General features: G+C 37.0%; 2 protein-coding genes across 2 annotated transcripts in view; both read right to left on the reverse strand.

The window, feature by feature from the left end:
• LOC140154443 (cholesterol oxidase-like) overlaps window positions 1–14,414 on the reverse strand; it is a 53,475-nt gene extending 39,061 nt beyond the window's left edge. Inside the window, exons 1-2 of the mRNA XM_072177011.1 lie at window positions 14,129–14,414; window positions 899–1,117 (exon numbers count right to left, since the gene is read on the reverse strand). Coding sequence (XP_072033112.1) covers window positions 899–1,000 — 102 coding nt within the window. The 5' untranslated portion in view covers window positions 1,001–1,117; window positions 14,129–14,414. The remainder of the gene's footprint in view (window positions 1–898; window positions 1,118–14,128) is intronic.
• LOC140154434 (uncharacterized) lies at window positions 2,005–6,019 on the reverse strand. Its single transcript, XM_072177002.1, has 3 exons — window positions 5,529–6,019; window positions 4,920–5,007; window positions 2,005–3,450 (listed from the first exon to the last, which is right to left on the reverse strand). The coding sequence occupies exons 1-3, from the start codon at window positions 5,927–5,929 to the stop codon at window positions 2,020–2,022; spliced, it is 1,920 nt and encodes a 639-aa protein (XP_072033103.1). The 5' UTR covers window positions 5,930–6,019; the 3' UTR covers window positions 2,005–2,019.
• Window positions 14,415–15,680: the final 1,266 nt, after the last annotated feature.

Raw genomic sequence — 15,680 nt, forward strand, 5'->3', positions numbered from 1 at the left:
ATTATCCGAGCCAATTTTGTACAAAGGTATAAAGAATTATATTTTCTTTGCACAGATTTTCAAATCGGTCGTTAAAAAGTATGTTAACCTTTTCGTATTATTATTTTGAAACATTATAAATATGCTCTTACTCGGAACCATTAACCTGATTTTATATTCTGAAAATTATATTTATAAATTTCATATACAAATGCAAAAATTAGGTATTTTTAACAACTAGGCGCGACATTAATAAACATGATCAATTATGTATACAGTTTAGCGTCATTGTATACATGTCCCATAATTATGTATGCACGTAAAACCTTTTAAAAGCATGTTTTGTTCATTCCATGCATTATCGTGCAATGTTACATAAACACACATACATTCAATAACATAACCGCATTACGCGCATAAATGCATAGATAACATAAATGTATCTTTTCATTCGAGCAAAGTTCGAGGCATGCAAACTATGCTTTAATATTATAGGCTATACATACGTTTCCCTGCAATTATTTACTTTTATATTGGTTAAATGCGTATAAATTTGCTATTTATATGTTTTTTGATATTATTCATAAACAGGTAGCGGTAATGCATTAATCATGTTAATGAACTGTTATTGATTTGCCGCATTTAATGCAAATCACACTCATCAACTCCATGTTGCTTTCGTTGCATTTAAAATGCTTTGTTTTCAATTAAGTGACATAATTTCTAACATGTTCTTTGTTATTAAGAGTAAGATAGCATACAGGTTATGACATGTCTTTCGGTCATGACTTACATGACTTAGGCCTTCATAATATCATAGATGATATTTAAAAAGTGAGTTTTATGCTGGTATTCATCTATATACAATGGTATAATTTATTCCATAATCATCATATTGATGTTAAAAATATTATCTTACCTTTTTTGCTGATGGTGGAGCAGTTTCATTAAGATTCTCATCCTCAAATAATAATTGCTCAGTGGAACTGTTGTGTCCCATTGCTGGTCGTCTACTAGGCATTCTAACCGTGCCCTCTGTAGATGAGTTATCTGACGCCGATGATGAAGCGGCTTCTGTATCTGTTGTTTTCTCCGACTCTTCCTCCTCTTCGCCCGGAAATCCTTGCAAAAATTGATTCTGGATAAAGAAACATAAATACGCCATCTTGATTGAGAAACAAGCACAATTTGGTGTTTGATTTGAAGCTCTTTCCAGTAGACTTCGGTATATGAGTGGTCAGGTCACCGGTCTGTCCAGAAGGCCACTCGCGAAATTAGTTTTTGTTTTCAATGTTTGTACTCTCTCTCATCAATGACTAAAATTGAGTGACACCAGCGCCATATTATGAATCACTTGATGTTTGCTTCTCTGTCTTAAAGTCCAAGGGTAAGGTTACGGCAATTAAGCAGGCCAAGATCAGAGAGGTCGTCGCGAAAGACACATTTATAAGAGTTTTTAGTTAATTATTAAACTCTTATCACGCGAAAGTTGTACAGATACATTGAAACACTCTTTGTACGCCATTTTGAAACTAATGACTATTTGAGTATTTCATAGGCTGTGAAATGATACACTGTACAGATAATGGTTGGTTTGGTTGCTAACTCCAGAACAGATGTTCGAAAGCGATCCATCAATATACCAGGTCATATAGGCAACTCATAGATAGCTACCAGATTTGTATCACGACAACATCATCATGAGACTCCGACGTGCATTTTAACTGTGACATCATTTAGCTAACTGTAACAACATCATTATCTATTTCTCTATGATAGATGCTCAACAGATGGAGTTAAGGTTAAAGCCATTGTCTGTAATAATTAATTTTCTATTACAGCAATGCAGCAATACGTTTATTCTTTATAAATACAAGCAGGCCGTGTATACAATGCAGCCTTACCAAACCCTGGAATACCAGTGCATATATTTTGCATACTAAATGGAATTGAAAAGAATCGGCAAATACAATTTTATTGTTCATGACCAATGTTGACGTTTTATGCATGGATAGATGTTGATTTGGCTTGTTAGTATTATTAATAATGCTTCCAGACTATATCCCTAGTTACACCGTTATCTGGTGTCGTAGGATTGATCTTGAAAACTGCCCTCTTGATGGCATCCAGTCGCACAGGATCCAATGGTCTTTTGTGTCTCCTGCCATGACAGTTAGATATCCTCCTCTCTTGTTTTGTAAACAGCAGATTGGCCAGTCTGCGTGCAATGAACTGCCTATCATCTGATTTTTGTCGTAACATCCATAGTACTTCTTCTTTGACAATGTATTGCGAGGGATTGGCCGGATCTGGTTCAAGTCTATTCTGTATCATTTCCATGGTGTTCTTTCCCCGTTTAGATTTCCACAGCGGGTCATGTCTGGGATTCTGATAAGATGTGCTAGGTCTATCAAAAGCAAAAGTATTTTCTTGTCTTGAGGATGATGTGGTAGATGATGGTAATACCTTGTCTGACTCAATGTGGTCTGTATCCATGGTAACATCATCAGCATCATGCTGCCAATCTAATTGGCAATCAGGCAAAAGACCAGTTCTTTCCTGAACAGCCTCATTGGCAAGAGATGGTAAACTGTCTTCTTGTTTAATATCAACAGTTGGGACTGATTCAGCTAACGGGCTAACAGAACTGAACACTGGAGGATTTTGAAGCAGTCTATGAACTCCACCAATGGTACTGATACCTATGGATGTATTTATGGTAGGTGTTGTATTATGCTGCTGCAAAAGTAAGGGTGCAATGTTGGTACCGAATCCAGGTGTGATTGTGTTTGCATTTGCACGTATAATAAGATCAACAAGTCTTCTTAATTCTTGGATTTCTGCTACACATCCAGGACAGCAGTTCTTGTGCTGATGACAGGCTTGTGATGTTTGTGTCTCTGCGGCAGGTTGTGCTTGTGCGGCCAGTGGTTGAGGGATAACAAACACTGTGGTGGAGGGAGATGTTTGATAAGGATGCGCCATTCCTGGGAGAAGCTGTTGGAATGGCAATAATGGAACAGCAGGTGGAGCTTGAAACATTTGATTGATAGGAAACCCCAAACCTGGTTGAGAACCTGGCAATCCATATGTTGGTTGAGTGCCTGGCAACCCCAGTCCTGCTTGTACACCCGGTAACCCTAATGTCGGCTGAGCACCATGTAACCCTAATGTGGATTGAGCTCCTGATTGAAGGAGGAGTGGCTGCAAAGCTGACAATGCCTGTTGTAATGCAGTAGCTGGATTGGATGGTGTATCAGCAGCTGATGACGGAATACTACTTTGGTGATTGACAGAATGTTGAAGCAAACTTGATTGCGTATGTCCAGCTTGGGTTTGGATAGGTTGTGGTGAACACGTAGTTGCACCAACCTGTGAGATAACCGATGCTGTCATGATTGGTGGCTGCTGACTCGCTGTCGACAGTGATGCTGCCCTCTTTTGACCAGAATTTGCATCAGAGGTCACAGTCTGTTATCATAAAACACAAAGATGACTTTGTAAGTAGTCATTTTGCTCCCTGACTAATCAAGTCAGTAATTCTTTGTGATGTAATCAAAATAATACACATATAAGTTATACACTTAAGGATGAAGTAATAGCTCTTTGCATTGACATTCACACTGGTTACAAATGTACCTACTCCAGTAAGCATATATGCAGACACATTATGCACTAGTCAAGGATCAGACTTTTTAATTTTTTTTTCAAAAACAGCAGTAAAATCAGATGAGTGCTAGTGTAATTGAATTCAATATTGTTTAGGGAACACAACACTTGCACAACTGAGTACCGAGGTTCCATAACACTGAAAACATTTTGGTCAGCACCATGAAAACAGAAAAAGAAAGAATGAAAAAAATGAAGATGTCAGTTTAATTAAGTACTTGAATTCTAGTTTGAAGTATTAGTTATGACCACCAGCTGGTACTGTAAATGTTAGCCAATACATGGGTTTATTTTTTTGTTTGACAAATCCAAAGATTTTACTCATGACTTGAGCTTTCACCAATCCAGGTTGATGGCTTGACCACAAGTGATCTGGTCCACTGTCTTTCCAGTGGATTTGTTGAATTAAAGTGGATCATATGTGACTATGACACAATGCGCCATCGTCGCCTATGATTGCTTTGGTTCCCTTCTTGCGTATCTGTATCGCTCCTCTAATTCTTCTTGATATGGTATTTGAGTCTTTGTCCAAGATTCTTGCCCCCTCCCAGTTGATAACATGATGTTCTTGTGCAATGTGATCTGTGATAGCAGACTTGTGCTGTTTGGATGTGGATACTTTTCTATATGACCTGGTGAACTTTGTGTCTTTTATTGTCTCAGAATCTTTTTGATGTTCTTTTAACCGAATGCTGAATTGCTGTTCTGTTTCTTTGAAAGGGAAGTCGTATACAGTGTTGCTGGTTTCCAAGATGTCTTTCGGATGAAGAATACTTTTGAGTGTGTTGGTTGGATACATATCTGTAAAGACTCTGTCTTTTTGAAAAATCCTCTGAAGTTGTTCAGCCAGCCCTTCTACATATGGGATCACAACCATTCCTCTCTTGATGGAGTTTCATCCATTTTCTTTGACATTGGTTGTTGCCGTTTGTCTTCAATCTGGTGTTTGACTCTTATCTAATGCCCACTTTGGAAAGCCACCACAACCATCAGCCTGGATGGTGAAAGCTCAAGTTGTGAGTAAAATTTTTGGATTTGTCAAACAAACAAAATATATAAATAAACTTAAACATGATCTTTTGAATAGACCATTTTGATAAATCCTAATAACCTTTGCAATTGAATGCCTGATGACATACCATTAATGCACACATATGCGCATGAAAAAAACATCATAGGGATTCAATGGCAAAGGCTTTACCAAAATGGTTTAAGAGATTCAAGATGAAGATGCAGTCTGGTACCAAACCATATTGGACTAAGTAACTTACTCTTTTAATTGCTGCTTTGGGGAATGATGACCTCCTGTACATTTCATATCGATTCAATTGCTCCTCAGAGAATGAAGAAACCAAAACTCTGCAACAAATTTAACAAAGAAAACAAAGTTAACAATCAAAGGTGGCATGTACTTTCCCCATGCTATTGCTGAAACTTAAAATCTTTCTCCCTTCCCTTTCCATATTTCTTTACAGATTTTAAATACCTGTAGTCATAAGAATAAGGTCCCACATCAGTTAATATCATTTACCAAGTTCAAAGTGTTATCAATTTTGGGAGTTGAAATGTTCACCATAGTGTAATTTCCATTTCATTTCTATTCTTAATTAACCAACTCCAAGATCATAAGAACAACACATACATTACATGTGATTTTGTGTGTGTTTTTGAGCACACAAAATCATTACTTGGTTGGTTCTTTGAAGTTTGAACATACATGTATGAATTCATTTCTTGTTTGGAGAGCAAACAAACAAAACACAGCAGCAAGCAAGCAAATAGCAGGATAAAGTATACATGACAATAATTAATTACTGCCCTTATAAATATATAGAGGCCTATGTAGGCAAGTAAATATCTAGTTGTTTTTATATACATACTGCATTCTTTGTCTTTCTTCATCTGCCATTTCTTCTTTACTTTTTTCTTCTTTAGATGCATCGTCTACAGCCGTTGTACCTTTGTCTCCATCCCCATGTGATGTTCCCTCCTCTTCCATACCACTGGTAGATGTGCCAGGTTTATTTTTGTCATCATCATTCTCCTTAGCCTCTTCAGCAGGTGCTGTTGGCATCATAATTCCGGTTCCTTCATCATCTTTTTTCACATCTGGAACTGGCATAGGTATAGGTGGTTCTGGACTACCAAAGGAATCTGGTTCTTCCGGTAGTGAGGATGAGGAATCAGACATTAACCGCCGTCTCTTTGACTCGGGGCTGCTGCTGTCACTGAGGTCATGTTTGACATCATCACTATCTTCTCTCAGTCCAAGGTCATCCATGTTGAGTTGATGTTTTAATTGGATGCTGTCAATCGGTTTCTATTTTGTTTCATTGTGGTACATTTACAAAACTTTCAGCTGAATCATGGTTCACCTAGTACAAATGAGAATCAGTGTGGAAATTCTATATTAATAACAGTGAAATGGAAGCCAACTAAACCATAGATTTTAAATACTGTTATCCATCTGCAGCAAATTGCCACCCAGCAACAATCATAATCATTGCTATAGTAAATTATTAATAATTCAGCTTATAATTGGCAAAAAAATGAAATTCATAACAACTGGCGTGCATGCAGTTGGGTGCAGCACTTGCACTCGTCGTAGGACTGGTAGTCTGGTACCTGCACAAGGTATTTAAGCTTGATGCATAAATTATGCAAATTAGGTACCATATTTTGATATGATGATAGAATGAAATTGAAGACTGCCAATTGCTACCCCTTCACCAAATTGCATCACTATTATATGCCTTACCAGTTCCGAGAAATTGCACTCACAACCTTGGATAGACACTGGACAGACAGACAGATGGAGGGAATGACGGACAGACAACCAGTAAACATATGTACCTCCAGTGGAGGCATAAATAAATAAATAAATAATAAATTTCATCATAAATAAATAAATTAAGGGGGTAGGGGCCTACTACACCCCTGTGGTAAATATGTGACTATTTTTGCATTTTTCTCAAAAAATAATAACACACTGGTAACAAAAGTAATGTATATTATTGGGGCAAGGAATCCAATTACTACAATGAAATTTCAGTGACTCAAGACAAGCGGTTTAGTATATACTAGGCGGTCACCCGTATTTGGCGGTTCTCGGCTGTCGCGATTACTTGGCAGATGGTGACTGTACCCACCAAGTTTCATGCCCATATAACAGTTTTTACAAATTTGACCTCAGATGACCCCTGGTGACCCTAAAATGACCTTCCCAAAAGTTGGCTCTAAATGGTGACTGTACCCACCAAGTTTCATGCCCATATGACAGTTTTTACTAATTGACCTCAGATGACCCCTGGATGACCCCGGATAACATTGACCCACTAACCAATACAAACTTGTTCTGTCTTGGGTCAAGATGCACCCACCCACCAAGTTTCATGCCCATATGACAGTTTTTACTAATTTGACCTCATATGACCACTGGATGACCTCGGGTGACCTTGACCCACTAACTAATACAAACTTGTTATGTCTCGGGTCAAGATGCACCCACCCACCAAGTTTGAGGAACGTGTGACCCCCAGTCTCCGAGAAAATAGGCGGACAGACAGACACACAGACACACAGACAGATAGACGATGCGTATTATTATATAGATACGCACCTGGACGGAGCTACCGTGGCATAGGGATGACAAATCAAGTTGCAGGTCTACTGTAGGCCATATTGGCCAGCAACAACAGCTTAATGAACACCCCATTGCCCCATCGCAAGCAAAAACTGGAGTGATATGAACTGGTGTTTTTAAAGAATTTTATAGATCAAAATCCAACCAAGCAAGGAAAAATCTAAGGTAAGTCGATTTTGGTTTATTATATTTAATACCAAGCATGATACGATTATATAAGAGCAGTCTTTAGAATATTGAGGTATGTATTTAATTATGCAATGTCCATTGTGGTAAATATTTGGTTGATGTATTTTCATGACATTTCCTTATTTTCGGCCTATATAAAGCAGGCAAAGCCAATGCTATATATATTTGTAAGAAAATGCTAAATTTTATTTTATGCATATGGGCCTCATTCTATAGGGCCTTTTCACATAACATTAGGCCCATCCATACTTTGTGAAAGTGGCCATATAGACGAATTAGATAAATAAATTAAAAAATGATGTGAATTCGTGAGAGATGCGATCCAACATAGAAATTTGATACAATGTGTAATGCGATCGGTCTTAATGTAATGTTTTAATTTGACACTTTGAAACAAAGAATCGAAATTAAGATGAAATTGGCCAAAAATGTCTTAAACAGATGTGCACTATTTTTGTCTTGACTCGAATTCAAAACAAAGGGGCAAATCCTATGTTATTGTATAGCGATGATATAAAGCAGCAGATCAAATAAGGATCAAGTACTATATAGATGATCTATGCTTATAATAACTACTTGACTCTCCGATATAGGCCAGACCTATGGTCCAATAATTGTTACCTAGCTGGGGGGTTTACACCCCCCCCAGCTAGGTATTGTAATCGTTCGGGTTCTTCCGCTGGCAACAAACCACTGTAATCTTCCCGTTTTCTTCCGCTGGCAACAAAGTGAAATTGCACATGTTTTTTACCTAGCTGGGGGGTTTACACCCACAGCTAGGTATTGTAATCGTTCGGGTTCTTCCGCTGGCAACAAACCACTGTGAAACCCTGACTTGATGCTATGTAAGAATTATTTGACTTGTGAAGATATGGTTTGGCCTTTTTGAATCATTGTTTTAATGCTCTATTAATAAGTCACCATGTCTCTCCGTCTGTTAGTCCGTCCGTCCGTCCGTTAGTCCGTTAGTAACAAACGCTAAAAAATGCTGTTACGTCTACATTGTTTGTCGCATGGCTATGATACTTGGTTAGGGGGAGGGCCTATACCGGCCCCATACTGGAAAAGAGTTTCGTCCCGAAATTTGGGAAAATGAGGGGAAATTGAGGGAAGTTAAGGGAAATTGAAGAGAATTAAGGAAATTGGGATTTTTTGAAGAGAATGAAGGAAATAGAAATTTTTGTTCTTTTTTTTTCCGAAATTTTTGTTTTGAAATTGTTTTTTCCGAAATTATTTTTTTCCGAATTTTTTTTTTTTTTCCAAAATTTTTTTTTTTGAAATTTTTTTTTTCCGAAAAATTTTTTTTTGAAATTTTTTTTTTCCGAAATTTTTTTTTTTGAAATTTTTTTTTTCTTGAATTTTTTTTTTTTCAATTTTTTTTTTTTTCCGAATTTTTTTTTTTTTGCGAAATTTTTTTTTTTCCGAAATTTTTTTTCCGAATTTTTTTTTCCCGAATTTTTTTTATCAAACTCAGTGACAATAAACTTGATGAGAAGAGTAACATTTTGGAATATTTTGCATGGATCAGGTCAAAGGTCAGCTGGGGTCAAATCTTCGAATTTCAATATCTGGACATCTGTAAGGGTACGGGGCTCAATCTCGGCGACAACCTCATGACCAGGGGAACATGTTGGAACATTTTGCAGGGGGCAGGTCAAAGGTCAGCTGGGGTCAAATCTTCGAATTTCAATATCTGGACATCTGTAAGGGGTACAGGGCTCAATCTCGGTGACAACCTCATGACCTGTGGAACATATTGGAACATTTTGCACGGGTCAGCTCAAAAGACATCATTCTGGGGCCAAATCTTAGAATTGCGTTATCTGGACATCTGTAAGAGGTACAGGGCTCAAACTCGGTGACAACTCATGACCAGGGGTGAATTATGGAACATCTTGCAGGGGTCTAGTCAAAGGTCATCTGGGTCAAATCTTAGAATTGCATTTTCTGGACATCTGTGAGGAGTACCGGACTCAAAATTCGGTGACAACAAGCCTCATGACAGGGGAACATTTTTGGAACATTTTGCAGGGGTCAGATACCTCCACAACACCAACATGCCCCAGCTAGGTTTGTTGTCTATGACCACCATTTGCCTCTAGTTTTTGATTCATATATAGATATCGTGCATAATATGAAAGGACAATGCACTAGAACCTGAGACTGGTATCCCAAAACCCATTGAAGAACTGTACTTGACTTACTGATCTTCGTGATCTAGGCCAGGCCTATTGTTTCTATTATTATCATGATATAATTCCAAGGTCTTTGCCCGGGGTCTTTGCACTCAACCTATTAAGAAATTTGCATATTCCTGGTAGAACCACCAAAATGCAATGATGCATTGAATCTAACCTGCCTGTTTTCCATGGGGATATGTGAAAGAACAAAAGACCGTCCACTTCAATTAAAATAGTCAGTTTGAATTGATGAAAGGGAAAACTGATAAGTGATGATGAGGAGGATGCCATGAGCCGTGCTCGAGCATCAAAGGTCATCTTTGTAAGGCCATACGTACAGAGTCTACGGCACAAAATGTGTTTTATAAGGTTATGAGCACGCACGTGATTACAAGGTGTCTCAAAACATAGATAGTGAAATGAGGAGACACCATCCATGTGAGAGTTTAGGGTATTGGTATTTTGACTTATTAAACACCAACATTTTAATATATTATTTGTCGCAAAAATATGTATTTGATAGTGAGTTATAGTGTATGTGTATGGGTCGTTCATAACACTACAGATTCCATTGAAAATTTACAATGGTACAAAATGTAGGGTACTATTCCAAAAGAAATCCATGTTTGATATTAAAGGTTGTGATATGCACATTTGTAGGCCTGCGTACTTATTTCGAGACACCCTAACAAAAGTTAAGTAAATTGCTTTCTTTGAAACCGTATTTACATTGACTGAATCCGCAGCTGCGATATATAACTATTTTATATAAGCTATATAAATCATGATAATGTTTCATTTCCAGGGCTACACACGCATCATTGCATGTATTTAAAAATTGTACTAAGTTTAGCCTTTTTGTTCAAATATACTCCAAATCAATGACAAGTCACAATGTAGTATAAATAATGACCTACATACTATTTTAATAGTATGTAATACTTAAAAGTATTATCTATTTAGGGTCTATGATATTTTAATGCCTACCTTCAAATGTAATGTTTTGCACCCAAGAGGCGGATCAAGGACGTATAAAATTAATAATGCATATTGGACACATGAGCGGTCCTATAAATAAATTTCTACCTACACTACTCTATATTTCATCCTTTTCTATTTTTGTCACTTTAGTCCACAGTCCGCCAGTGTGCTCCCTTTATATAGTTAAATCAATTGGAAAATATTGTTTGTTTTTGTATTAAATACAACCTTGGTGCTCCTAATTTAATAATTATACCAATAATATTTTCAAAGCTTAAATCGATTAAATCACAGATTGAATCCAGGTCCAGGATGATGGTCAATTCAATGTCAATTGATAGAATTTAACTTTAGTAATTAATCATTAAGTCAATTAATTTAGATTTTAGAATATATGTATTGTCATAGGACCAAAAACATAATAAAAAAGTTTGTTTCCACTATAGTGGCCTGAAACCAAAATGCGGAAATACGGTTTTTTTTTTTTGTTTATTTTAGACTAGTAAGTGGGCTTATAATACCAATATATGGGGTGTTATCCTAAAATCATGATGCCTCATTTGCACAAATTGATGATGATCAAACATAAAATATGTTTATTTTAAACAAAATTGTAAGTTTGTGCAGCACGAAGGTTTGCTTTTTATTGATTTTGTGGGTTTTTTCTGCATAAAATAACACCTTTACTGGATTTGTTTCAAATAAATCAACAAAGTGCGGTATTACAATAATTGCTCATCCTAAAATGCACGCGTTCTGAATGTGGAATTTTGTTTTTGTTTTTTTTCTATCTATGAATAATATGTCAATATTTGTCACGTGGTGAAAGTGAATTCATATCATACATATTGATTTTCAACACACACACACGCGTCTTTATGTGATAAATGATCCGATTGTCAACAACAAATAGATGGATGGTGGGTGGGTGTCAAACGTGTGATTTGATGACAAGTTGTACTTCAAGTTTGTTTATTTTTACGGTGTATATTTCGGATTTATCTATCAATGATGAAGATGAAGGTCAGTACTAGCCTACGTAGCCATGATTTTAGGGGGGGGGGGGGCAAAGCTTTACACTTTACCGTCCCCATTTATCCCTGACAAATTTATGTCAGGAACTTTCGCCCACCCCGACTACGTCACTGATGAGGATGAAGATGGGGATGATGATGATGATGATGATGATGATGGGGATAAAGATGATGATGGTGGTGATGATGATGATGATGATGATGACGATGATGATGATGATGATGATGATGAATGATGATGATGATGATGATGATGATGATGATGATGATAAAGTGATGATACTGTACCAGAAAATGGTGATTAAGATAATCGTTTCAAAATAATGATCTTTTTATCATCTGAATCTTGATAACTTAAAAGTAATGATGTTGATTTGATGAGGGGGTGCACCATTAGATTTCCAGAGGCATGGGCATTAGACAAAACATTCACTCCACTGATTAGCAAACAAATTCACCCCACCCCACCCCACATCGATTGGTGCGCCCCTATAAACGTTATAGCGGCTGGATAGAGGATCCCTGTGCGCATCAAAATAATATAGGCCTACAGTAAAAGTTGTGCCAAAAATATATCCAGTCGCTCCGTGTGCGGCATGCGGGGGTTTAATTTTGCGGAATTGCATAATATTAAATAGTGTCCGATCACAAGCTGAACTTGACTGGAGGCAACTTGCATTGTAAAATTAATAGCCACACTTGATTTGACCTTTTCGTGGTATTCTCGATCTCGCCTGGATGGTGTGACCATTTATTATTAGGCCTATGAATGATTTGAAACCAACAAGCCCAATAAATAGTAGCAGAATTTACGTTCAACTACATCATTGAGGTATTATTTTCTTTATGAATATTTAAATGAAGAGAATATCAACAAAGCATAAATTATGCATAATTTATAATGAACAACTTACGTCAAAACTTTGCACATGTCTTCGCTGCTGACGACGCGACGTTTATGGCAAGCCAAGGGGGCCAAAAGCGTGGAACAGCTACGCGTAGCTTCTTTCTCGTTACGAGCAGCTGTTTGACCAATCAAAATAGTCAAATTTAATCACGTGGTTGGGTCGTTAGCTGCGCGTAGTATAGTTATAGGTATCCTCTTTCACAATTATTATCTTGTAATTAATTTACGGAATTAGCATAGATAACGAACGGATAAAGGAGGCCAAATCACAGCACGTGTCAAGAGAACATGTTGCTAATGCCTGGCTAAAATGACACAAAGCATATTTATTTAGTGTTTCCAAGTTTACACCGTGTTTAATATAATAGCAAATAACTTTATACTCGGGCTGTATTAGCGGTGCAGGGGATATGAAGGTCAAACAACTGCTGATGTAAAGCGCTGTGTAAAGATATTGCAGGGAAAGCGATATCACATGCCACTGTGTAAATATGGAGAGAGTAAAATGGGTCATCATTTTTTTCGGAACGGGGGGGGGGGGGCCAAAATTTACAAAAAGTCGGCGTCAATAAATTGCGGCCCTCACTATTTCGGCATCAAAATGTTATGACCCCCGACTCCCACCACCGATACACCTTACCCCCTAGACAGGCTAAAATTGTATTGAAATCAGTCTTTTGAATACAATAAACACACTATCTGTAGTCATCTTGTGACTCCTACATTTTGTCATTATCAATTTATGACCCCCCTCCCCTTATTTTTCTTTCCAAAAAGTATGACCCCCTATATTTGGGATCCCTTCCGAAGAAAATGATAGCCCCTAAATATAGAACAATCATCATTCTGTTCAGATATTACTTTCATAGCACCTATACCATTTTTTGCTGATATACTACAGATATTTTCATTTGCAAAAATTAACAACGTAATATTATTTTGTGAGAGAGGATGTTTACATCAGCTCCACGTGTTTAAAACCGCGAATCTGATTGGTTAATAAGCTGCACGTAACGAGAAAGAAGCTGCGCGTAGCTAGTCCCACGTTCTGAGCCGCTTAGCTTGCCATAGACGTTTTATGCACAGCACAGAATATTCTTGCAATAACGAGATAAATTTACTGAATATTTAATATTTTATATGAATATCCGACATTTTCTTTAGTTTTCTTCACATTCCGTATGATTTTATGTTTATAAAGTATAGAAGAGTTTAAGGAGTTTGAGTAAAAGGCTTTAAATATCATGTCTATAAGTTTTATATTAAATTGCAATTAAATTATATATATAAAGTGCCAGCACCTTGGGCTTTGCTCCAGGCCTAAATAATATAAATATAATATAAATATAATATTATTTAGATGAGAACATTCTCATCTCCTCCAGAGTGCATCTCCTCTGTTCTAAAGAAAATGTTGAAATACTTAAACACGAAATACTGGGTAAATCACACTACTAGAGAGCAAACCTGGAGTGATATAAAACGCACAATAAAAATACATGTATACGTAAGATATGTGGTAAGATACAGTCCACGGTAGACTTACCTACTGTGTGTGGTAATGGTATGTTCGGTAGTCCTGTCCTTGAATATATAAAATCAACGAATCAATAGTATCAAAGTGTTGTAACAAGTGTCTGGTTATACGTCCATATCTTTTCCCACTTGTAGTAGTTCTGTTCGCCTGTAACCACCTACACGAGTTAAATATTCATTTGCCGGATGTATAGATCAATCAAATGATCAAATCAGGGGTTCCCCGAGAGTTCGATTTCATGACTAACTCAAGTCTGGTAGCGAAAAGTATAAACATGGAATTTGGTTAAATACCGCAGATAATTGCTTGACTGACTAAAGGTATTCCCTCATGCGATTGAATTTGATATGTATGGTGGTGCCCATTAAGTCACCCGCCTCTGACTCAGGTTTCGTCGTGGATTGTTTTACGTGATGTTATCAGCGCGATAGTGGTGGCGATTGTGGTTGGTCAGAGATGGGGGCGTGTCAAAAGTGATTTTTGGTGGGGTAATGATGTCATGCGGCTTGAAATAGTTTATACCGTGTGGCGGTTTGCTTAAAAAAAGAGAAAATCCTGATTCTGTAGGTTTTCCTCGGAAAAGTCAACTGTGCCCGGGCATTGTGGTCAAACGTAAATTGCATCAACTTTATAACATGCTCACATAACTCACGTAAAATAAATTTGAATTCAAATGAAATAAAAACTCACATTTGTGTGTTTTATTATTGCATTTATGAAAATTTCACAAATTTCTTCAAAAGTTATTATTGTATAGGCCTACTTCAAATATTTTTTTCATTAACAATAAAAGGGAATTCAATTCTGGAGACATTGAACTCGCAGTAGGGAAATTAACTCTTCCGTCTGTTAAAACAGGGAAGTGCCACTTCCCTGGTTAAAAGTACAATAAAACTTTTTCCGAGTTTGGTATAATTTATACCATAGTGGTTTTTTTCTTTTGAGTAAATATGCAGTATCGGACACGGGTCAAGAGAATGGATTTTTCCCGCCATTGAAACATTAATTCTTTTAATGTAAAATCATGCTGCTATTGGGTTTTTTTTTGGGTTTTTTTTTTTTTTTTTTAGTTGTCCTCGATTTTCTATCTTGGTCAAATTTCAAATTTCGGCACCGATTTTTTTACAGAATGACCCTTAAATCGACCCGTAAAGTGCATTTTATACGTACATATACGTACATGCAAGGAAGTGCCGAAATTATCTTAAAATGTGACCTCATATGTTATCTAGTCACAAATAGCAAGTCATAGACCATTGTAGACACTGGGAACAGAATGCAGAAGTCGATGTTAGGAGTTATATTTTGAGTCATAGAAGCCAATAATCGCATTCATATTTTCATGTCTTGCTGTTTTTGAGGTTAGGGCAAAAAAACAAAACCGCCGAACACTTTTGGGCATTTCCAAGCCCAAGAAAAATCATGCACATGGGGTGGAAATGACACCCCTTAAATAAAGCACTGGGTATAGCCTTTCTATACAGAAAGAATCCATACCATTTCTCTTGTGTGTCAGCTTTATTTGTTTTTTCAATGTAACACCTCTATACTATAGGTCGTG

The sequence above is a fragment of the Amphiura filiformis genome, chromosome 1, assembly GCF_039555335.1.
Source record: "Amphiura filiformis chromosome 1, Afil_fr2py, whole genome shotgun sequence".
Classification (NCBI taxonomy): domain Eukaryota; kingdom Metazoa; phylum Echinodermata; class Ophiuroidea; order Amphilepidida; family Amphiuridae; genus Amphiura; species Amphiura filiformis.